The sequence below is a fragment of the Cebidichthys violaceus genome, unplaced genomic scaffold, assembly GCF_023349555.1.
Source record: "Cebidichthys violaceus isolate CVI_PGR_0920_01 unplaced genomic scaffold, fCebVio1.0.p SCAF_16, whole genome shotgun sequence".
NCBI lineage: Eukaryota > Metazoa > Chordata > Actinopteri > Perciformes > Stichaeidae > Cebidichthys > Cebidichthys violaceus.
Genome location: NW_027176329.1, coordinates 8888302 through 8913624, shown reverse-complemented (window position 1 = coordinate 8913624; position 25323 = coordinate 8888302). Strand labels below are relative to the sequence as shown.

Genomic DNA, 25323 nt, shown 5'->3' with positions numbered 1-25323 from the left:
GATACAGCAACTACAGTCAACAGAAGACATTTAAAGAGCTGGGCAGGGTCTCCCTGTTTTGGACAGGCTTCATTTAACTCCTATGGGATAATCCTTTGGTCCCTACACAGACTCACACAAGCACACACACACACACACACACACACACACACACACACACACACACACACACACAAACAGAGAGAATTGGCAGATACCTGGGCTATCTCCTTCCCTCTCTTTCCTTTGGCACTTCTTGTTTGCCTGTCCGTCCTGTTGGCTGGCTGGGGGCCGAGCGGCTGCTGAAAGCTGTGAGATTCTATCGAGGCAGGACAGACGAGCAGCGTCACAGGGACTGGGACTAGAAGCCTTAATAGCAGAGTCATGGTGTTGGGTTGGGTAATGCACCGGCAGAGCGGCGGCTGAGATGGTGTGCATTGAATCTTTTTACACCAAGATTAAATTAAATGATTTAGTTGAGTAAGAACAAGCAACATGCCTCTGATGCACTCCTGCGCACAAAAACAACTTAAATACATTAGGTCCATGAATGTGAAACGTCTGGTTCGATATTCCTACACTGACAACTTTCCCCCAGTGATGAATGGTGGCGCTAGTGCGTTAGCCACCCTACCAGCCTGTAGCTCCACCAGCAGAGGGTGAGCGTCAGGATAATTACCCTGACAAAGGCAGCTCTGTGCCTGGGTGCAGCCCCTCCGGAGCCAGCCCGTCTGGGGTTTGCAGGCTGGAGCTCGTCTCCTCTCCGCCTCCCCTCCACCACCACCTCCACCTCACCACCTACACCGCCGCCAACACCGCTACTGCTTTCTCAATGTACTTTGTCTCCTCTCTATGCATGGACCAGGAGATGAACACAATGAAGTATGTGCACAAGCATGCACAGCTTTACACACACACACACTTATGGGTAACGCAGCATTGAGCAGACAGTTGAATGGAGACAGTAGCTATGAGGACGCACACACACACACACACACACACACACACACACACACACTTTCTACATAGTCATAAATTACAAGGCGTGAGTGCACAACTACACTTACACAGGAACAAGAGGCAGGTAGACAGAGACAAGAGGAGGCTCCACACTCTGTTACAGCCTTATTAAAAGAGTCAAAGGGTTTACATGGAAGTTGTCTGAGCTGACAGGTGATCACATCAGCAGACAGAAAGAAAGCCACGCAGACAATCCTGGGAAACTCTGGGACCTCGGAGAAGTCACTCACTACTAGTTTGCCATTTTATAGTGCTGTTTGAATGTATAGAGAATTATCATACTTACATAGTGGACTCAAATCACAAAGTACTTTGTATTTATATATTGGGGAAGTAAGATCAGTATTAAATCATGTATTTATCACAAAAAAAGCATGTTGGTTTATATCCAGCCGTGATCTAGCACATCTCAATTGTATGACAGCAATGACGTGAAAGAGAAAATGACCTGAGTAGTGCACAAACGTGTTTTTTCATTTTGATGATGAGCTCATTATATAGTCTATAATCATTTCTCTACGGTGACTAGGGAATGATTTTGGACACAGCCTCAGAGTGATAAGATGCAGTGTAGTAAATAATCAGCAGACTTTCCAAAGTAAAGTCCGGCCTAAGGAAGACTAGATCTTCAACATTTTACCACTTGGAATTTGACAACACAAGTGCCATCATCTTACTTGCAAATGAAAACAACCACAGGTATGAGATTGACATTTTCACCCTTGATTGTGTTTACAGTTGAAGCAGAACGTCCCCTGCCGAGCTCCATTGGGACTTATTTATGTAATTTAATTAGACATGCTCTGTTTTACCATGCAGGCTAATGTCCTTGTCTAGCCAGTTAAGTTGATAGTGTTAGTGGTAGCCACAGCTCATTCACTGATTCCTATAGCTCTCAAGTCTGAACACTATGTGGCTGTCCACCTACCTGGTGTGAAGAGACTGATGCTAGAAGTCATTATAGTTTAAATAATAATAATTATAAAATACAGAAAATACTCTTTAAAACACACCAACGCAACAATATCTTTATATTTGCCCCTTATGACACTATAATCTTTCCCGCTTGCTTTACAATGTGTTGGGTGCATAATATCACACAACTCTAATATGGTCAAACAGTGCACTGCAATTTTTAGCCCTGAGCCATTGAAAAATACCAATTATGGCAATTAAGGTTAAATACAGCTTTTAGCATAATTTGTGTCTTTTCTTGTTCTTGAACAGAAGACCACATGGAACTGTTGATTTAAATGATGGCTGATGTGGGGTAAAATAATGTATAATTGTGCAATAGTTAATAGAAAAATTGCATATTATTTAGTCATAACAGTAATAAGAAATAATGGATTGCTGTGAAATTGTAAGGCTGATGAAAATACAATAGAATCTGAATACCGGACGTCTAATCAGGGCGAGACACTACAGGCAAAAACATAGTTTTCTCATGCATTGATCAATTTTAAGATTTTGAGTTTAAAAAAGACTTAGTCTTTTCACAGACTAGTGGAAAGAGCACATCCGAAATACACATATAGGTGTTTATTTCACTACACTTTGTCTATTTGCGTCTATAGAGTTGTCCCAAATTAACCAAAAGTTACAATTAGATAAATAAAATAAATAAATCCCTTATTAGTCCCGCAGTGGGGGAATTTATTCTCTGCATTTAACCCATCTCTAGTATATAGGGAGCAGTGGGCTGAGATGCGCCCGGGGAGCAGTTAGGGATTCATTTGTCTTGATGTAAGTAATTAACTGGGGGACACTATTCACCTGTTGTGTCTTCAAAAATACAATTTCGACTTTAATATGTGAACAAAATGAAACAATTTTGAACCTGGAATTATCCAATGTTCAGATTTCTGTTTTGGAAATGTATGAAAATTAGCACATAATCTAATGTAGTCGCAACAAATCTTGAATTCAGCGTTACATAAAACATGGCTTTAGGCTTCCTCCACGGCTGAATTAAAGATTAATGTGAGTTTAATTTTTAAGTTTTGGCTACTTCATTTCTTCAGCCTACTGATTGTTTTAAAGGGACTATAATAACCAACGCACATAAATCAATGAGCTACATGATTACATACAGACCATTTCATAGTTGTAAATGAAAACATTCCAAATTTGTCCCACTTTTCTTCAGTGTATGTGAATTATCTCATTCACATGACAGGAAGTAAACATTGACCCAAGCTGTTGCCAGCAGACATGAAACACATTTACAAAGGGACTTTAGCATTGATGGAAGGCAAAGTTATGACGGTGACAATTCTACTGTAAAGAGGAATGGAGGAAAAGCACATTTTGTGGATTTCAAAATTTATGAAACTGTACTCTTTGATCCTACAGTGACTTAAGAAAAAACCCCAAAACAAACTTGTATGTATATGTGTATGTATTCTGTAGCCTTCCAATTAATTGCTTTGTAGGATTATGCTGCTCTTCATTCTGCACATTAGCTTGTGCAAACTAGTTGCTTATGCACATTTGGTCAGAGCCCAGTGATAGCTTTATTATCGCTTAATTAATGGAACCGTTCAAAATTGACATATCAGAAGAAGTAAATGAACTACTGAAACCATAATTTATTGTATTTTGTATAAAAAAATGCACCTACCATATATATAGTTCTTCTGTATTGTATAAACACTAGAGTTACATTACATTTGCATACAAAAAGTTTGTATTCTCTTTTATAAGATGCGAGCAGATGACGTCACATCTAAACAGTCCACAAGCATTTAAATACTGGGATAAAAACTGTAAAAACGGCACTTGAAGAGTGATTTGTGGCACAGACGTGTGCACTATACATGCACCTCTGACCCCAACAATGTTTCTCACCTTGTAAAGTCCAAAGAAGCCGAGGCCCCTGATGACGGACAGGGCACTGACCCTCGGCCCCGTGGTGATCTCTCCTGCCACCTGCAGACGGATCTTTACAATCTCCAGAGGGTTGGTGAAGATCACCTGGGAGCCACCAGCCTGGAGGAACAGAAACACAAAAATGAACTTTGAGAAGAGAGACATGGATTGGATACATAAGTTAAAGACTGACTTTAATATACTGCCTGCAACAAACATTTTGTCTGGGTTAAATATGAGATTTTGAGTGCCACTGAAGACAAAGTGTTCATTTCAATACAACACACTGATTGAATAAAACTAAATCATTTTAATACAATCGCTCGCTTGTACTGCAAGTGATGCAACTTAACAATAGTGCCACCTCAGCAACCAGCTGCAAAACAAACATGTAGAGAGGAGGAGAGTACCGGGAACTCCAGCTGATGCAGTGGAGTCTGTCAGCTGTTTGTCTTCATCACACAAACCCTGCGGGGACTCTGACTTCTTTTTCTCTCCGACTTCTCACTTCACACCATTCTCCAAACCTGTACTTGTGAGGGCAACAATACTGCGGCAAGTTCAGACTGGTTTCTTTGCCTTTCAGGTCGGCAGGGCTTTTAAGTATGAGAGGTAACTGCTGTGGTAGAGCTGTGGCGAGACAAATGGTTAACTGTGTCTAGTCGGAGAACATGACGGCACCTTCAGAATGCTTCTCGATACTGAGAAATGTTTACACCGTTTGAAGCGTCAGTATGAATCTTCTGACTTCTGTCTTACATTTTCCTTCAATTGTTTGTCTCTCTTTCCCTATCAACGTCTTTTCCAGTATTGTCTCTCTCCTTTTACGTGCTTTGACCTCCTCTCAAACGATCTCTCTCATCTTCTCTATTATTGTCTCCCTCCGGCTACGGTTGCCAGTGGTTACTGTAGCTACACGCAAAAGGGCGGCACATCGCAATTAGATAGCAATCGGTTGCCATGGTGCCATTTCTGTCCTAAATAGGCCTGATCTGTTTGTTGTCGTTTCTCTCCTTTTCTCCCCCGCCTTCAGTCGCTTCGTTATGAATGATGGATTGTGCTCGTCGCCTCCTGCCTTTACGGGAAGGCATCGAGCTCCAATCTGCAACACGGGCATTTCTTTTTGCTCAATTTCCCTCCATTTTAAGTGTTACCATATATTGCCTACAAGAGAGGGGAGACAAAGATCATAATAGTCACATTGAAGGTGTTTGCAGCCGCTTTTTAAACAACCCACAGAATAGTGGGCTGCAGCTTCCCTTCCAGACCCGAGAGGCTGTGAATAGCGGGAGGGCTGCCGCTCTAAAGCTGCTACATCTCACAGCTAACTCTTTATGACTTGTTTTATGGAAATAACCGAGTTGATTACATGCTGGCTAATAGCGTGAGCATCAAGAGGCTATTGGCCCCGGCCCTCAGCAGTGTTGGCTGTTTCAATTGGACACTAATGAGACTGGAGATGAAGAAGATAGAGATGTTGTTTACTCAAGGAGAGTAAACATTGTTCAGAATGATGAGGTGACAATTACGTCCGACAACATGAGATAAAAGGAGTGACGGTGCAGAGCTTTTGTGCGCTTCATCATCACGTTCCTAGTTAGCTGTGGAAAATAACTTTGAGCATCCAGGACAAGAGAGGAGACAAATAGAAAGAAGAGGATCAGATAAATAAACAGAATGAGCTAATGAGAGAGAGAAAGATGGAGAGACAGAAACAAGAGAGAGGAGTAGTCAAAACAAGAGAAGAGAGGGAAGGTCGAGGCTGAGGCAGAGAGGTTGAGGGTTGTGATTATGGAGTGACAGCGTCGGCGGCTCTCTGATGATTCCCAGGTAATTACAAGGCAAGGTGATCCTTAGAAACCTGGAACGTCAGCACCTTATGCACGCATCACAGCTCCTGGCTATGTGTGTGTGTGTGCTGCAGAGAGGACACCAAGAGCTTAGTAAAGTTTGAGGACCCCCCCCAACACAAATAAACACGCCAAACACTCACTACATTAGCCACCCTCCATAAATAACAATTTATTTGGACTTAACACCCTTTACGCCACTTGTGCAGGTCTGTGTGTGTGTGTGTGTGTGTGTGTGTGTGTGTGTGTGTGTGTGTGTGTGTGTGTGTGTGTGTGTGTGTGTGTGTGTGTATAAGATTCTCTGATAATGTTTTGATAATTCACATCAGGCCTGAAAAAGAAACTCATTACAAAGACTTAAGCCAACCATGCAAACTGTGCTACATTCACAATGAACATGAACAAAGTATTACTGTATTTTGACTCCCCACTCCCCCTCTCAGCAATGACCCAGTAAGTATTTTGTGTAACTCAAGTCCTAAAATGCAGACCAGTAACTGCCAGATAAGCATCCAGCCAGCTCAGTCAACGGAGCATGCCATTCTTACCAAATAATCATTAGAAATTGGCAACCCACGCTGGAGCTTAATGGTGCTGAGCCACGGGTTTAGGGAAGGTAAGAGAGGGGGAGCAAGTGGAGGAGGTGAGGAGAGGAAAAGAGCATGTTTCAGAGGAATAATAAAAGCAAAGTAATACAAGAGGTGCAGAGAAAAGGATGAGACAACACATTAAAGAAGATAAAAATGCTTTGAGATAAGTTTACGAAACGGGAAGCGAACAAATAATGTCACTATTCTCCTGTACTTTCTGTCTTTCTCTCTTTCCATCTTTTGCTTTATAAACTGTGGACCTGAGGCTGACACTGTGGTCTAAACCAACACTTTCACAGCTACCAAATGACATAAACAGATTTCATGTGCTGCGGCTGGAGCCTCACTAAAACAGGGTTCAGGAGGGTTCGATGTCTGTGTGTGTGTGTGTGTGTGTGTATGATTTTGTGTGTGTGTGTGTGTGTGTGTGTGTGTGTGTGTGTGTGTGTGTGTGTGTGTGTGTGTGTGTGTGTGTGTGTGTGTGTGTGTGTAAGATAAAGTGGCAGGCAGAGTGCATTGCCAGCACTAACACCGGGGCCTCAGCCAGGATGAAAGGAGCTGTCACGACGGCTCACAGAGGAAAAGAGGAAAAGTCTATCCATCCACACTCCTCTCCTCTACATTTATCCTCTCCTCTGCCTATGCATCTGTTATGGTTCTGCTTTTGAATCCATATGGGTTGTATAAATAAAAAGCACCCACTACTTTTCACACCCAGTACAGTGCTGAAAAAAACGTTTCTGCAGTATATTTACTTTCCTGTGGTTACTATACTTTTTCCTTTTCGTCTCCGTCACCAAAAAAAAAAAAACACTCACAAAAACCCCCCACAAAATTTACAGCAAATGTACCGTGCTAAAACATTTCTGAAACATATTCCTGGAACAAATAAGGTCAATTGAATGTGCCTGAGTGGAGCTAAACCCATAATGACTTGTGTATCCTGAAATACTTTGCTTTAGTGATCAGCATCAAAAGAGGGTTGAGTGAAAGACCTTCTTTCATTTGCTAAAGCTGCCGGCCTTGGTGGACTCACAGTCTGTGTGCGTGTGTGTGTGTGTGTGTGTGTGTGTGTGTGTGTGTGTGTTCATGCATGCGTTGGGGGTAGACTGTGACAGCTCAGTGATCAAAACCTATGATGGGAGGGGAGCAGGTAAAGGACTGGTAGGGGTCTCAGGTAGCAGCCGCTGTCAATCTTCATCTCCTCTCTGGAAGTGTGTGTGTGTGTGTGTGTGTGTGTGTGTGTGTGTGTGTGTGTGTGTGTTCGTGCACCTGTATGCTCTTCTGTTTGTCATACATGCACACACTCCTGCGAGCATGTACAGTATGTGCATTTGCTCTTTCATGTGTGATCTTTACACGTTCCATCAACAAACAGCGACTTTTGGCCTCCAAACAGGTCCATGTCTGTCCGCTCAACTGTCAGAGGGGCGGCACTCAGAAAACAGGTAAACATAGTAAGAGATGTATGCAGCCTTAGTACTGTATACACTGTCTGTGCACTGTGCAGCATCATTTCAGCACAGTGCACTTTGAAGAGCCAGGATAATGACAGAGGGGGAGAGAGGCACAATGTTTGGGCCTTTATGGAAAAGAAAGTGAATACTGAAATACATTATATTGACTGTATTTGAGTACTTGCACACTGTTGCAAACATGCTAAATATCTGTGGCCATAATCATACTGACAACACTCTCATAGAACTTGTAGGAGAGATTTGGGCTTTCAGAGATTCTGAGTGAGGAACCTTTACCGTGGTGAAGGAGTGTGACCGCTCAGTGTGATCAGATACAAGAAAGATTCCCGGCACTGCTGTTTTGAGCCTCGGACATATGTTTCATGTTCCACTGACAGCTGTGGACTTGTACCGGACACACAAGATTGTACAATACCATTACCAAAACCAACTTGAAAGGTCTGGTAAAAGCTGCACAGCTCTGTACTCGCTGACCAAGCAAGCAAACATGTTATGTGCTCTTTTTTTGGAGCTTCGTATTATGTGTTCTTTCCTGTATGACTTCGTATTATGGCTTTACTCTGTACTTCCATGCATGCGCATTTCCTGATCAATGCTCCATTCGAGTTTGTAGCAGTAATGAACCATAACATTGTTTGCCAGGAGTTCAACACCATTTGGCTGTCTTTGTATTCCTTGAAAGACAAATTATAAATATGTGGGGAACAGCAGATCTCCTAACACAATCTCTCTTCAGAAGAAGCATCCATTTTTCCATCTTCTTATTGGCAAACCAGCGAAAGGTACACATAACACCAACTGGAGTATGGAACAAAACTAGAGCGTGCCAAGTCGGCGGCCTTACTATGCGTACAATCCATGTGGGAATACAGATGGGCTGCACACAGACGTCCCAATCAGGTCAAAGCAGACCCTCACGGACACACGTTAGGTATGAATTGGCCTTTAGTGATTCAGAGTTCACATTTAGAACCAGACACCATACTTACATAGTAAGTATGTCAAGTATGGTTTACTTTCCAATATTAAAGTCGCTGTTTAATAAATATTGAGAGCAACCTGAAGCTATTGAAAAAGTAATTTTAAACATTTAGGCGTGTTAATATCTTTTTTTTCATTTCCATTCTATATTTTAAAAGTTGATGGGATGAAAGAAAAGCCCTGAATTATAAAACTCAAAAGTCAACCGGTCATAAATTCTGTCCAGGTAGTTTACCTCAGAGCTAGTTCTTCACTTTACTTGCAAATAAGCTCTCATGACGAAATGTAAGTAACAGTTGACTTGAGACTTACACATCCACCGGCCAGGATCTCAGCGGCCAACGGGACTTTTCCATCTTTCTGTCTGGTCTTTCCTCGCACAAAGTCATTCACCTGGAAACACAAAGGTTTCAATATCAGGCAAAGGATTTCTGAAGCTGCTATGGTAGAACATGATGTGAATATAAAGTCAATATACTGTGAACAATGTTTTATGTAGGACCTGAAAATGTAGAAACAGAATAAATCAGGTTATGTGCATGTAAGTATCAGTTTTCACATCTATTTGTGTGTTATATGTGTAGTATCACATTATATAAAATCCATCAAGAAGATTGAAGCAATGTAGGAACATCATGGATATCCTTCTTTGTGAATGTGCATCTATGTCTCTATGCACCTTCTAATGCAGTAACTTACTGTGAGCTTTATGGCTTTCTCGGGCGCCACACCCAGTAGCTGTGGTACAAGACCTATCATTAGAAAATGACGAGATGATTAGAAAAAAAGAGGGCTGTGGTACCCCTACTCACTCACACACACATACATACATTCACATATACCACTTCCACACACTCCACATGTGTGGCTTCCCAATGCATGCGTCTGACCCGGCAAGATCCTCCAGACGCTAATGAAATCTATTGATGTGGAGTGTGGGGACATCAGAGTAGCAACAAGAGAGAGAGGAAGAAGGGGTAAAGAGAGGATGAAGAGAGAGAAACTGCTTCCCAGAATAGAAAAAAGGGCAGAGTATAAAACAAACCAACCAAAAGTTTACGCAGACCTCAATTACAACCCAGAGCAGGATAAAAATAAACAAAATAATCACAACAGAGCACAATAAAACTTGGCCCCCTACCCAGCCCCAAGGCCAGAAGCGCACACACACACACACACACACACACACACACACACACACACACACACACACACCCTCGAAGTTACAAACACAGTTAATGATCTACAGTAGTTTGTGTGTAGCGAGGCCACACACACACATAATCATACACTTAATTTGGAAGTTGGCGAAAGGACCTGATGTCTGGACCTGAATTCTTTCGACATACTTTCTTCAATACAGAACATACATGCATACACATGACAGGACATGGGAAAAATACACCTAATTTATTTTTGGCTAAACCATCAAGAGAGACGTGCTCCCGTCTTTCTGGTACCGTTTTGTTTATGAGAGATCCCTGCATTATGCTATATTAGTAATTGTGCCAATTTTGCACTGCTAATTCCACATCCTTCACTCAGCAGATGTTTCCCGAGGTCTTCAGTGAAGGCACTTTCAACTTATATTACATAACTACAGTTTGGCTGTCAGAATACCCGTCTGGCCATCTATCTGGAGCCAGACCTGTCTGTCTCTGCATCTCTGAAGCCATTCCACTGTTGATGGCCTTTGTGTTTCCTACAGAAATTCAAGCATTCAAGTATCCTCTCGGGAGCCGGTGCTGTCAATCAGAATCATGGGATTTTAAAAAGGGCCCCACCACTGTTCCAGGGGACCGTTTTTCAATCCATCTTCAATCCGACCCCAACAATACCGACACAGACACCCTAACCCCAGCTTCTGAAGACAGGGCAGGTAGTCATTAGGGATGTCATGCCCTGGTATGTGCGTACCTGAATGCCCAAGCAGTCGCCTGCTTGTCCGTGTGTGCATGCCTGCATACTTGTGCACCTGCTCATTGTCTGTGTCTGCGTCCGTATGAGTGTGTAAGTCCAGACATGCGACATCACCACATCGTGACACAGGCCTAAAGGTATGTGGCCTTGCGTGTGACGTTCATTGTCCTACTCTTAAAGTCCCCAGCCAGCCGGAATCACTTCAAAGGAGACAGGTCACCAGAGAGGTGAACTCACACAGTCCTCCTGTCCACCCTACACTTTTCTTCTCCTCTCGTCTCCTCTTCCTTCTCTTCACTTTAATTGTCCCGACTACTCGCTGCTTCTTGTTCTTTCTTCTCTCACATCTCAGCCTTTTTTTCTTCTTTCAAAACCCATTTTGCAGATTTGACTGCCTGTGAGTTGTTTTTCCTGAAAGCTGTCTGTAAATACAACTTGGATTTCTATTAAACCTTTGTTACATTGCTCTCTTGCATAACCATGGTAACCACCATGATCTTGGAAATACTGTTGTTGAGAATGTTTTCTACATGCTGAGAAGAAAGATCTGGAAGGTACAAGTGATGCATTATAGTGATCTTATAATGAACACTCCAGCACGTATAAGCTACAGTAGCTGCTGCACAATGGGTTTGGGATAGTAATGCACCATTACCACCATTCTGCATTCACCATTCTAGTTTCTCTGTTCTACTTCCTTCTCTTTAATGTCCTTTTTTCTTATATTTTTCTTGTTTATTTGTATATTCTATGTATGTACGTTGAGAGCAATGTGAAAACCGGAGTCAAATTATGCGTACGCATTCATGGCCAATAAAGCTGATTCTGATTGTGATTATTGCAGGATAAATGCTGCATGCAGTCCTCAAAGACGGTATCAACTGCCCAGTTTCCATCAACTACTAACAGTATGTAGATATTTGACATTACACATTAAAACTTGTGAGGTTTAAATTTGTCTCAGTGCATACTGACCTCTGTAAAGGCCAAAAACGCTCTCGTAGCGCACCACCTTCTTGAAGCAATCAAAGCTGTTCTTGTACATGAGCTCTCCCACCAGGGAGCCACTGCTCCTCTGGTTTTGCATGCGTGTCTTCACCAGGTCGATGGGGTACACTGCTGTGGCACCCACAGCTACAAAGAATAAAAAAAAATGTATTTAGATACTGATTACATGTTATAAGGGTTTGTTTATTTAAATATCCATATTCACTTAAGTGATTTACTCTTATGACCATGTCACCATTGTCTTCCTCTTAACTTATCCAGCAACTGCAAAAAACGCTAATGAAGATAGGTGAGCAAATATGTCTTTGTAAGTTGTGTGAGCTGACCCTTTAAGAGGAAGAAAAGGAAAAGGCGTAGGAGGAAGGGGAAGTCTGTGGAGGTAATGTTAAGAAAGACGCCAAAGTGTTTTGAGTCCCAGTGTCTTCGGCCCATCAGACGGACACAAACAAAAAGAACCGACCCAAGGCGACAGACTTAATTAGAGAGAGAGCGAGAGAGAAGAAGGGATGGCAGACCCATACCTCCTTATTAAGCTGTCTCCCTTGGGATAGAAGGAGGAGGAGAAGGGAGGAATGAAGGAAGGAAGGGAGGAGGAGGAGTAGAAAAACAGTGGGGAGTCTGAAGACAAACACAAGGCCGAGGCCCCACCCTTCACCCCCATCCTCCCTCTACTGATCACCCACACAGGTACAAAAGAATCCACACAGGAGGGTTTTCCCGTGGCACACAGAGAGGCAAGAGACAGGACAGAACGAGGCAGAGGGATGGTAAAGAGCGGGAAATGGATAGAGAGAGGGAAAAAAAAGAGAGGGAGCACTTCTCTTTAAGCAGGGGAGCAACCGTTGCTCTTGTTAGCAAGGATAGGGCAATAGAGGGGCCATTGTCCTCTCTCTCTCTCTCTCACCCTTTTCTTATGAGGACAGCAGGGGGTGGGGGGGGCAGGTAGACACGCAAGTAGGTAGGTGGGCGGGTGGGTTGGTGGTAGGGTGAAGGTATGCAGAGAGCCAATGGGGCGTGACTCTTACCCCCTGCAACTGAGCCAAGGGTGAACCTGTAGGCCGACTCTGCCACCTGGACGAGGACGGGGCGGGAGACGTCACCGCCCAACTGCTGCTCACACAGCGGGAAAGAGACAATGAAGACATCAGTGCAGCAGTGGAAGACAATGAATTAACAACAGTGAGACATGACACTAGACAACCTATTGTTTCAGACATTGATTTCTCTCCACCGATCCACATACACTTGAATACTGTTTCTTTAAAAAACGTTGCATGCCAATCATCCCATTCCACCACCTTGCAAGCTAAATTACCAGCTATTAAATCAATCATTTGTCACACCTGCTGTATAGTGTTTGACAGCAAGTCCCAATTTCATGATGGAGACTGGTATATAGTATAATGCTCAATTAATAAAACTATGCAGACAAGAAAGAGAGCGGGAAGCAACTTAAATAAAAGACTATTTAAATGTTGTTATTAGTGAAGTAATGCACAAATAAACACATAATATACAATAATATCTTAATATGCAGTCAAGATGTTGAGTATTTGATTATGATATACCTGTAGTACAATATAAATACAAAAATCAGGGCCGCAGTTAATAATCTTAATACAACCTTGTGATTATCACCATGAAATGCAAATAGCAGAAGAGTGTTAGTAGCCAGCTTTTGCTACACAGCAACATTGGCCACGCTCCCCTCTCCACCTGAGGTACCTGTTGCCTTGTCTGGAATGCCCAGCTCTGGCCTCTCGACCCTGGGGAGAGTGGAGGGGGATGGAGTGTTGTAATTATGTGTGTATGTGTGTGTACGTGTGTGTGTGTGTGTGTGTGTGTGTGAGAGGGGGATGGGGGTCTCTAGAACAGGTCCACCTGTCAGAGTAAACTCCCACCCCCTTCTACAATTCATCCCCAGAGGTTTTCCTTCCTGCCCAAATGTCTCCTTTATACACAACCTTCTCCGCCTCTCCCATCCTCTCTCCGCCTGTGCGCTAGCACAACTCGGCAATACTAACTGTCAAGATGTTTGAGGGAGAAAGAGGGAACCAGTAACCAGGATATAAAGAAAGAAAAGGCCAACCGACATACATGTAGAGAAATAAGAGAGAGGGAGAAAGAAGTAGATCAAAAAAAGGAAATGGAGAGAAGCAGCAAAAGATGAGGAGAGAGAGCTCCAGCTAGCTGGCGGCCAGCCCCTGAGGCCAAACCACAAGGGCCTAAAGTGGCTCATTGTGGTGGGACTGGCGTCTGTGTAGTGCTGGGCCCCTTTGCTTTCTCCCCTTTGGCCCCCGCCTGCTCCAATATGGCCCGGCCAAGCCTTCTCTGTAGTGCTGGAACCCACCAGGCAACACAACTCTGACCATCCAAAGATGGAAAGCAGTCCTCTGCTCATCTGTTTGGCTGTCCATACGTCCTTCTTCCTCTTCTTCATTACAAATTGCTCTTGTTAGCTGCTGTAGAGTCTTTTCACATCTATCTTTTGCGATGTGAAACATGTTTGAGGTTCACAAGTCCCTCGAGGATGGCTCTTGTCTTTATTTCCTTGGATTTGTGAGCTTTGTCTGTATGTTTTTTTTCAGACATCAAACACACAAATTTATGTCTGTGATGGGAAGTTACTTGGACACAACTTGGTCTGAACCTTGCTATGAACTTTTGAAAATGAGCAGGAATGACGAACACTGGCATGTTTCGAGGGCAAACTTTCCACTTTATATCTGACAAAACTTGTTTGGATCTGTGTTTCCTGTTTTTTTCTCCTTCTTTTACTTACATGTAACTCTAAAACAATGTCTCAATGAATGAATTGTGCAATTCATGCCAAAATCCCAAATCAATGGGGGATTAATTACTTGTGAACAGGAGATATCATTATCCTTAATTATAAATCTTAGTCCTCTGACATCAAGCCCTAGAGAATGTACTGAGGCGAAAAAAAGAGCTGCCAGTGTGGAAGAGGAAACCAAACACATCAACAAGTCCTCATATTCTGTACCTGTCTCTGGACCTCAGCCAAGTTGTAGGGAAGGGCGCCTTCCTCCAGCGGAGCGATCTGCTCAATGTCCACTAAACCAACACATCTGATGAGGAGAGAGAATGGAGAGAGAGTGAGATGTTTCAAGTAACTTTAAACTGTTGTAAAAACTCTCAGAGAAATATAACATTTCATCAATGCATCACCAAGTCCATGACCTTTGGAAGCACGATCTGTCAGTCTGAAGTTACTTTAAGTTTACGGATACTTTGCCATCGTTCCATGTGAAAATATTGTGGCAATCAAAAATCCAAGCCTGTGCTTGGCATGATTGAGTAAGACAACCGATTTATAGGAACTGACAACTCCCACTGCTTTATCCCGTCATCCAAGTATAACAAAGATATTTAACCTTTGGATGTGAAACTACTGCCATTCTGAGTCTTTCCACTTTCCATTGCATCTCTATGGCGGTCACAGATTTCCCAGGCTGAGGGAATATTGAGGCTATTATCTCTCGCATCTCCAATCAAGGGGAGTGGAGAGGGCTATTAAAGTATCCCATTGCCCAGAAATAATAATCAGGTGGTGTCTCAGGCCGGGGTTAGGAATTATGAGAGCACTGGTTGGGCCGCTAGGCAGACGCAAAGGAAGTGGGGGAATGTGAAACTCATACAGTTGTTGTGTGCCACGGATCATAGGGGCTGGAATTGCCCATTTTTAAAGAGAAATGGGAGTTTGGATTGGTTTTGGACTGAAAGAGGATTCTCTGGCACTGACGTAGTCATGGCTGATTCTTTTGATCCTTTGCAGAGAAGTCTGAGGAGGAAAAAAAGGCTTGTCTCTCTGAGGTATGGACCTGTGGGGGGCAAGTGTGGGATGGACTTACCCTCCACAACTCCCTGAGTAACTGAGGAAAAAAATAAATGACTTAAGTTTGAATTCAGTTGTGAGATGCTATTCGTCCGGTATAGCTGTCACACAGCTACAAATGTCTGAACTTATTTGCCTGTTGTCAGTGAAACCTAGAATGAATGCCGATACCAGCTTGGACATCATATCCACATTACTAATAATTATTTCCATGGAGATTATATCCTCCACCCCTTGATTGGTGATTAACTATGGAAAAAAAAGATATACACAAAACACTGTCATATTATGAAAATTAAGCATTTAAATCAAAGCTAGTGTGTGTGTGTGTGTGTCTGTCTGTCTTACCCACGGGGCTCTGACAGGTCAGCCAGCTGAAAGAGGATGTCAACCTCCATGGGTGTCACCTGACCAAACCTCTGAGCTGCCACAATGAACTCCTCTACAATAAAGACAGATATTTATGTATTTATAGCACCACACTTTAAGATACAGATCAACATTTGCAGAAATGCAAACAGATGTAATAACGAGGAAACACAATAATATATGAATAAAATTAAAAAATATCTCAATTGCAAATTCATCCATTTTCCGCTGCCAATCTGTTTTCAGGCCGTGATGGCAGCAAACTCAGCAGATATTCCAACAGCAGAGAGGACTTTCTCCTGAGCCACATCCTCTAGCTTGATCTGGGGGATCCCCAGGTATTTCCAGGCCAGATGGGATTTATATTATTCCTCCAGTGTGTTCTGGGTCTGGGGACCTCCACAGCGAGGCACTCAGGGAGCGTCTCGATCAGATCACTGAGCAACCTAAACTGCCTCCTTTCGTTGCGAAGGAGCCGCAAACTCTGAGCTCCTACTGAATCTTTAAACTCTCAGAAACCAGATCAAAGCTCATGACCACTGGTACAGGAGCGTAGATTGACATGTAACTCAAGAGCCTCAGTGTCCATGTCACCATGGGAGTACAAGGGTACAACATCCGCAACACTGTGAACAGGAGACCAATCTGTCCGTCCATCTCATGCTCCATTATACATATCCTCGCTAGCAAGCTTATATCTGAAACTCCTTATTTCAAGGTAGCGATTCTTTCTTAACTCAAAGCAGGCAATTTGCTGTCTTTCGGATCTAAAATTTTGCAGCTGAACAGCTGGATCCAAACTGGGTCAAGCCCAGATGGAGCAAACAGAACTACGTCGTCAGCTAAGAGCAATGCAATAAAGAGGTCACCAAACTGAACACGCTCAACAGCTTTGGGGATTTTGTCGATGAAAATTTCAAACAGAATAGGTGACGAGGGACCTTGGTGGGTATTGACAATATGTATTGCCTCTCATAAAAGGCACAATAAACAGTGATTTTTAAATTCCAGATTATTTTAGGATCAAGAGATGTGTTTTTTTTTGGCATAGGAACTTAATTAATGAATTCATTGATTATATATAAACCCTTTGGTTTAAAGCAATAGAGCAAATTTGGCCTGGAGTACACAAAAATGTTGCTTTTAATATCTATCTGCAGTCGGTATGTTGACTTTGTCATGATATATTTTAATGAGTGCGTGATCTATTAAACCCTGTCATTACAACATGAAAATGAGTCAAAATATGTAGTACTGAGATGAATGAATCACTTAAAGCCACAATCTGTGATCACAAACAAGAGCAGTTTCTTGTGAGTGACATCTCTTTTATTCTTATCTGATTCATAACTCCATTGAACCGTACATGATACTGCATCATTGACTCAGTATCATCAATTGATATTATGTTACATACAATGCACCAACATTATACATGTAATAACTGTGTATTTGCACATTCACTGCTAAAAGGAGAAAAAAATCCAGTTGCATACATTGTCAGTTGTTGTGTGTGCTGTAGCTAGCTTTAAGTCCTTCAACACTGGATGATGCCCCCTAGTAAAATGTTGCATTTTGTTATGTTCTTTGCTGCAGAGGCTGCATAAAGGAAGGTGAAAATTATATTAATAAAGTTGGCCTGGACATGCAGGACCTATTGCTAGAAGCAGTTTTAAATGTTTTGCTTTTTGTATGGTGATTTTTCCCTGAGGCTCTGCCACTCACACCAGTATGTGACTTGGTTGGAACTTACAAGTGAGAAGTGTCAAAGCATGTTGAATTCATCATGAGGAAATTGAAAAGAAAATGTGGCCATGGAGAGTTATGGACTTCAAGAGATCTTCTGAGGGAGTTTTAGTATGCCGTAACTTAAGACCCAATCTATTGTTGGTGGAATAAAGAACAGGTTGACTGTAGGCTGGCTTACAGTGGAGGAGTCAGCATTGTTTGACCTGCTTTATTCAAAGAGCAGCAGGCTGGGGTTGTGACAAAGTCGTCCTACACTGGAGCCATTCACCCCGCCAAAGCTCAGCTTACCCCTGAGGCATGCTCTCTTTCTCTCTCTCACACACACACACACACACACACACACACACACACACACACCTGACTGACCTCTATACACATTTTATATTTACCTGGCTCTCTGTGAGGTGGTCTAACCCACAGAGTACTAAATGATAAGCAGATTCCCACATAGTATATATGTAAGCTATAAACCTGTGCAGCAGTCGGCAGAAGAAACATCACCCACTCTACTCTACAAACCTACTATTTTCAAATACTGACTGGAGGATGAAGAAAAAGAAATGTGATGTAAAATATCAGTTTGGTCATCGCTGCTAAGATTTCCAAACTGACACTTAACAACCTAAGAGCACTTAAAAAGATTGATGTCACAGAGTTGTTCAATTTAAACTCTCCAAACCATCCTTTGTTAAGACAATTGCTGTTTGTTGTTAATGAGTGCCTGATGGAGTATTATAATATTGATTGTGAATTATTCAGCACTTTTACAAAGCCCATTACAAATGGGTTGAAAAAGAAAAGGAACACACAAACACATAAAACAAAAGTAAAAAACATGTAAATGCTATTACAGAAAAGCAAATGCAAAAAAAAAAGCGTCTACAGCTAGATCTGCTGGCCTTGATCTAAGCTGCACTTTGTGATTTGTGCTGAATGCTAACCTTCTCACAATGAATATCAGCTAACAACTATGTTAGCAGATATGTTTATCATGTTCGTCATCTTAGTTTAGCATGTTAGCATGCTAACATTAACTAATTAGCTCTAAACACAAAGGACAGTTGAGTCTGATGGGACTAATTAGGAATTAGTTTTGCAGTTATTTGGTCATAAACAAAAGGGATCACCCAAGTTGTTAAAATTCATCCCGAGGGATAAATGAATGTTTCACTAGATTTCTATCCAACAGTTGTTTAGACATTTGACACAAAACCACAAAATGTCAAACTCTTGGTGGCACTAGACAAACAGTTAGGCCATCACCAAAGTCAGTAGGCTTCTTCCTCAGGTGAATGTGTCTACACAATTTAATGGCAATCCATCCAATATTTACTGAGATATTTCAGCTTGGACAGACAAAGTAACCCTACAGGCAAAAAAAAAATCTGATCACTGAAGTGTTTATTTGAGAACAATCATTGGTGTGGCGTCAAATGACCTTAAGAAGTGGACTGGCTCACATATCATCAGTTCTGGCACTATCGAGTAAAGATGCATTTAAAGTATTTTGTCTGATTTTAACCTGTTCATGAAGATGCACAGTCATAATTTGCTGTGCACTGCTGGCTTAATGAAAGATGTGTTCTGTAAAAGTCTGTTGTGCACGTACGCACACAAACGCTGACACACATGTGTGCACTCACTGTTGTGTAGGCGTTAAGCACGATAATGGCATCCCCAAGGCAAACAGTGGCCTTGTTGCACATACGGAATCAATCAGGATTATTATGCATGTGTGCATGCTTGGCTGTGTTAATGCATCTGAATGCTGGTGTGTATGTGAGAAATGTTGAAAATAGGGTGGTACAAAATACACACACACTCGATACATGCGGGTGTGCGTACAGTATGTTGTTTGTCGGCCAACCAGCGGTACATGGAGCCGAGCACTTGCAGTCCCAGAGGAGGCCTTAATGACTCAGGGAGCGGAGGGTGGTGGCTGTGGAGGTCTGGCTGGCTATGGGCCACCACGGGTCGAGCCAAGCCCAGCCTCGGTGTACCCATGGTGGGAACAGCCTGGGAGCATTTGGGCTCTTGGTTTGGGTCGGCTATGGTCCACACCCCTGATAAGGCTTCAGATAGCATCATAAGGCTACACTAGTGGCCCTGGGGCCACGGAGAGAGAGGTCAGAATGGACAACCAGAGCAGGAGCGAGGCAGTCAGAGAGAAAGCGACAGAGAAAGGTAGAGAGAGACAGAAAAAGCTAACTGGGCTTCTTGCCAAGTACTGAGGAAAGGAATGAGAGACAGCAAAGGGGGCAAGCAAGTGAGCGAGATAACGATTTAAAGAAACTAACTATGGGAGACGGAGAGAAATAGAGAAAATAAAGAATGGCTCTCGGATCAATAGATAATAATACCAAATTTCCATCACCTTGAAGCTTTACAACTTTGCTCTACAGTAATTTAAATGAGAGAGTAAAGAAAAATCATATAAAACAGATTTAACTATCTAGCGTGCACACTGAACTACATCCTGAAAAGTGAGTACATGACTTTTAACAAATAAACCATTCCTCGTTTTCTGTCTGTTTTTTTGAATCGTTGAAAATCTCATTATCAACCAAAACCATCCCAAGACAAAAAAAAAAAAGAGTGGTTCTCAGATAAGTGCCAGGATGTCTCATAGACATCCATCAGGGATTGTGGGTATGCAGTACGTGTGCTGGGTCAGATCCAGCGTGCCCATTTAAATGCCACCGGGAAGGAAGAAAACCAAACAAAAACAAGTTTCCACCCTCAGCGCACACAGACGTAAATACATTATCTGGAAAACACATTTGATACTGCCTGAAGTGTGAGAACAAACAGTGCAAGCTCACATTTGTTTTGTGATTGTGTGTCCTGTATGCTGTCTGTCTTAGAGGAACTCATTACATGTGAGTGCATATATACTCATGAACGGGCATCTGATTTTTGTTAGTGCATGAGCTTTTTGTGATTTTTTTCCTCCGTGTGTACCTTTGGTGACTACCACATCTCGGCGGTGGCCAGCCAGGGTGCTGTAGATCTTTCTCATCAGCTCCATGTTGTTGAGAAGCGAGTTGAAGCCGTTGAAGTATGAAAAGCTCACCTGGTGAGATGTGGTGCCACCCGCAACCTGGACAAGGATGGAGACACATATTTAAACATGTAATAAAATCTTACAATAACCCACATTCACAAACACACTACACTCAACACATAATAAACGCATCTCGATATTAGGATTACGTGCAAGTCAGAAGAAACGCACGAAAACATCACACGTCCAAAGGAAATCTTAACGAACAGCGGTGGTTAATCATCAACGTTCTTCTCTACCATCCCTCCACAGGGAAAAGTAAACCTGTCTCTACCGCTACTTTTTCCATCACACAACGAACACTCTCAGGGAGTTTAATTAACTTTTTTTTTTTACGAGGTGGAGGAAGTGATAAAAAGAACAGAAAATAAAAAGGTAACGGATTAAAAATAGACGCTGGGCTCTTGAGGACATTCCAGACTGCACACAAACTCTTTTTATGTGAACCAGCTTCCCATCTTTATCAAATCAGGCTCTCACATGCTTAGAGGAGCAGCTCAAACTGCTGTCCGTTTAGAAATGTCTGTTCTGAGTACATTTCATAAATGTAGTCGGCTTAGGCCAGAGTATCAAATGAACAGCGTTGAGGGTTCAGGCAATAGAAAGTGCAGCGCTTCCTTTCACTAGATGGCACTGTTTGCTTTACAGACACATTAAGGAAGGTCGCTTTCAGCTCACTGTGTTTGCAACAAGGGGTGGGGGTGGGGGGGGTGGGGGGGCGCTCTGGCTTGGGGGAAACTGCCCTAACAGAGAGACACTTTTGTATCTGTTCATATCTATGAGCCTATAGGCATGGATCTTCCCATGATATCCAACACAGAGGCCTTCACAGAGGGGGAGAATAGAACCATATTTGGGTGAAAAAGAGTGTGGCGCTGATCATTTACCATGTTGGTGAGTGACTTAAAGGTTGCTGTTTCACTGTTTGTGTTCTGCTGTAATACCGCCTTTAATGTGTCTGCAGTGTTTATGGGATTTTCGATGTGTGTGTGTGTGTGTGTGTGTGTGTGTGTGTGTGTGTGTGTGTGTGTGTGTGTGTGCGCGTGTGCGTGTGCGTGTGCGTGTGCGTGTGAGAGAGTTTACTAACAGCACACCAAGATGTCTGGTCGGTGAGGTAAACACAGCGGAGAAAATGACAGAGTCTACAAGGTGTTTATAAAATCGGGCAAGACATGGACACAGACGCAAGACTTGCACACGCTCTACAAAAACAGTTACACATATAAAGAAAAGAAAAGACACAAAAATAGACAAACATCTCAGAGTTCAAAACAAATAGAGCACACGCGCACAGCTGCTCATGCACAAACACACGGGCAAAGATGATGGACTGTAAAGCTCCAGTCTCCATCTATCTCTGTCTCTATCTTCCTATTCAGCCTGCCTTGCTTGGCTTTGACACTGCCAGAAAGGTTAGACTTAATGACATGTTGGGAGAGAGACAGAGACACGGGGGAGGGAGGGAGAGAAAGAGTGGCGGTTGAGAGAGAGGGAAAAAAAATAAAAAATGAAGGGAGGGGAAAAAAGAGAGAGAGGAGAGATGAGAGGTGACAGAAAAAGGTGAAGAGGAAGAGGATGAAATGAGAGATGGACAGCTGGAGGGAAAGAGAATGCCACGCTGTTTGGTTGTGGGGGTGTGAGAGAAAGAAATGAACACGGAGAAAAGACAATAAAGAGGAAGTGAGATGGAAGAAAACGGTCTTGCTTTTAACCCTTCTATGGAGAATAGAGTAATGTTAGGTTGCCTGCCTTCCTAGCTGGCATTAGCAACTGAATCAGTGACAAGCATCACGTATAAAGTAAATATATGTATAAGCACTCGTTAACATTGTGTTTGTTTCTGAAATTCCAAAGTGTGCATCATCTTACGTTTGGCAATTGAAAGATTTGGTTTAATACATATATATGTTTCTACAACACACCATCCCTAACACATGATGAATCTAGATGTAGCATGATCAAAATAACCCAATTTGTACTTGAAATAAAGACAAAGTATCATAACTGCAGGTGAATAGCAGGGACTGATCTCACTATTTTTAACTGACTTTGGCTCTTGTAGACCACAGTAAAACAAATGGAAGAGGGAACCGCAGAGCCAAACAAAAACCCACCGCCACGAGGCATTCCTCCACGAAGGATGTGAGCATGTGCGGCCGGATGGTGACCATGATGTCCCTGAAGTCCAGGGAGGAGATGGAGCCGCTGTGGGCTTGGTCCCGCTGGATGAAAGCCTGCCGCGCATGTTCCAGCTGCATCTCCTGTGGAAGGGGGGAGGAGAGGGTGGGGGGGAGAAGTTTAGGTGTTAGATCATACAGTCAATGCATATTATTGGACACATATGCGGGTCATACACCTTTTTAAGTTGTCTTCATAAATTAAAATCCACATAAAGTCACTCATATAAACACATATGCATGAAAACACAGCATTTGCTTTGATGGGCCCCCTGGCGCCATCTCCCCCTCTCAGTTACAGGGGAGCCAGCGTTTGGCCAGGCTTCACGCTCGCCTCCTCTCCCGACAGCGGCTTGCCTACTGTGAGGTGTCGCTTGAGCTTTTCACACCCTCCCAAAATCCCCATTAAACCCACTTGAGGGAGAAACACAACACACACACACACACACACACAGATGTGCTCACACAGGCAAGACGGCTAATCACCTCACTGCTCACTTTGTCTCTCTTCTTGCGCGCACGCGCACACACGCACGCACGCACGCACGCACGCACGCACACACACACACACACACACACACACACACACACACACACACACACACACACACACACACACACACACACACACACACACACACACACACACACACACACACACACACACACACACACCAGCAGGCTGTGGTGCGGACTCATCCCACAAGGCCTTTGAAATTAGCAGCCATTATCGGTACCTGCAACCACAAGTCTACAGAGAGGCTGTAAACAAACCACTGCCACCGTCACTTCCTCTACCTTACAACAAAAAACTTGGTTGCAGCAAAAGACGGGGATAACAGAACAATAATAATCCACAAAGAGTTGTTGTGAAAATCAGCCATAAGCTTGAGGGCAGTGAGATAATACTAGTTGGCTGTTGACTCACTTGCTGTGTATCATGGTCTTTGGGTCAAAAAAAAAAAATCAATGAGTGTTCCTATTCAAGAGGTGTCTGACATATGATGACACATTACCAACAAACTGAATGACCAATTCAAGCTTACTTATATGTTACTTAAGTACATATCAACATGTTTACATAACTGAAACATCCATGCAAGAGTTTTTAAGAGCTTTTCTGAATTCTCTTTTGCAATTGATGCAATTTTTGCTTTATTTTTAGAGCTGAAACAATTATTCCATTAATGGATTGACAGAAAATGTCTAAATGTATCCCCTTTTCCATTCCTCTCAAAAGATTATGTATGTGTCTTTTGGTGCTGTGATAGTACACTGAATAATAAGCAATTTGAATATGTCAACATGCATGTCCATTGTAATGGGCATTTTTCACAAATTTCTGATAATTTATAGACCAAACTATTAATCAATTAATTGAAAAAAGATTCAGTGGATTAACTGATAATACAAATAATCATTAGTTGCAGCTCTACAAGCATTAAGTGCAAGACTATGAATTATTTTTCCATTTAAAAAGTAATTTGACTTAAATATTAAGTCAATTAATTTCACACACAATCTCACAAATGTCCTAAAATCAAAATGAAATAAGATTATATAAAGTAGGAACACGTATAAAGAATGCAATTATGTCAGTGTATATGCAGATTCATCAAGAATTTTTTTTTTTTTTATGACATTTAAAAGTTTAAATACAATAATACACAATTTTCATTTTGTCCAAGAAGAATGGACATTTTTCTTTAAGCCACAAGCTGGACAAAAAGTGCTGAAGGGGGACTGTTTGAATCTCGAACATGCATGGCATTATTCATCTGATTGATTCAGAAGTTATTGTTATAAATGGAACTCAAAAAAGTGGTATTACCACAACACAAAACTCTATGAGGCTTTGACTTATTGTTGTGCTGAATTTGAGTGATATTTCACTGACAGCAGAACTGATCGAACTCTACATTTGCAGCACCCAAGAGAAACGACTGGGGAAGAGTGACATTAACACAAAGCTGAGTGGAGACCGGAGGGGAGTAAGAATAGACATTGTAACAAAAGAGCCCGATCTGCAAAAAACAGCAAATGTAGCAGCCATGTGTCAGTATCACCTAGGAGCACAGCAGGGGCTCCGGAGAGTGTATAAGTGAGTGGAAGGCAAGGAAACGAAGAGAGATTGACACACGTAAACACTCCCATGGTAAATAAGGTGAGATATTTTGGTGTCGGCATCCTTAGTGTCGAGACTCACTTCTCCGGTCAGTTGTGAGTAGGTCGAAACACTTTTAGTGTGGAATAAAGTGGGAAGAGGAAAGGGAGGAGAAGAGCCGAATATTTAAAGTTAAAGAAAAAAGGAAAGTGAAGAAGATATGGCTGTGTGCAGATCCAAATATAAGGATGAGCATTTATCTTTGTGTCCATCTCTAAATGACAACAACAACAAAAAATGTGATCCT

At 42.4% G+C, this 25323-nt stretch overlaps 1 protein-coding gene across 1 annotated transcript in view; it reads right to left on the bottom strand.

The window, feature by feature from the left end:
* Window positions 1–25323, bottom strand: part of LOC137872964 (electrogenic aspartate/glutamate antiporter SLC25A13, mitochondrial) — a 44058-nt gene that overhangs the window by 5730 nt on the left and 13005 nt on the right. The window contains exons 6-14 of the mRNA XM_068711502.1: window positions 22850–22996; window positions 20633–20771; window positions 15902–15995; window positions 14702–14786; window positions 12723–12807; window positions 11665–11823; window positions 9469–9521; window positions 9082–9162; window positions 3850–3990 (exon numbers count right to left, since the gene is read on the bottom strand). Of these exons, the coding sequence (XP_068567603.1) occupies window positions 3850–3990; window positions 9082–9162; window positions 9469–9521; window positions 11665–11823; window positions 12723–12807; window positions 14702–14786; window positions 15902–15995; window positions 20633–20771; window positions 22850–22996 (984 nt within the window). The remainder of the gene's footprint in view (window positions 1–3849; window positions 3991–9081; window positions 9163–9468; window positions 9522–11664; window positions 11824–12722; window positions 12808–14701; window positions 14787–15901; window positions 15996–20632; window positions 20772–22849; window positions 22997–25323) is intronic.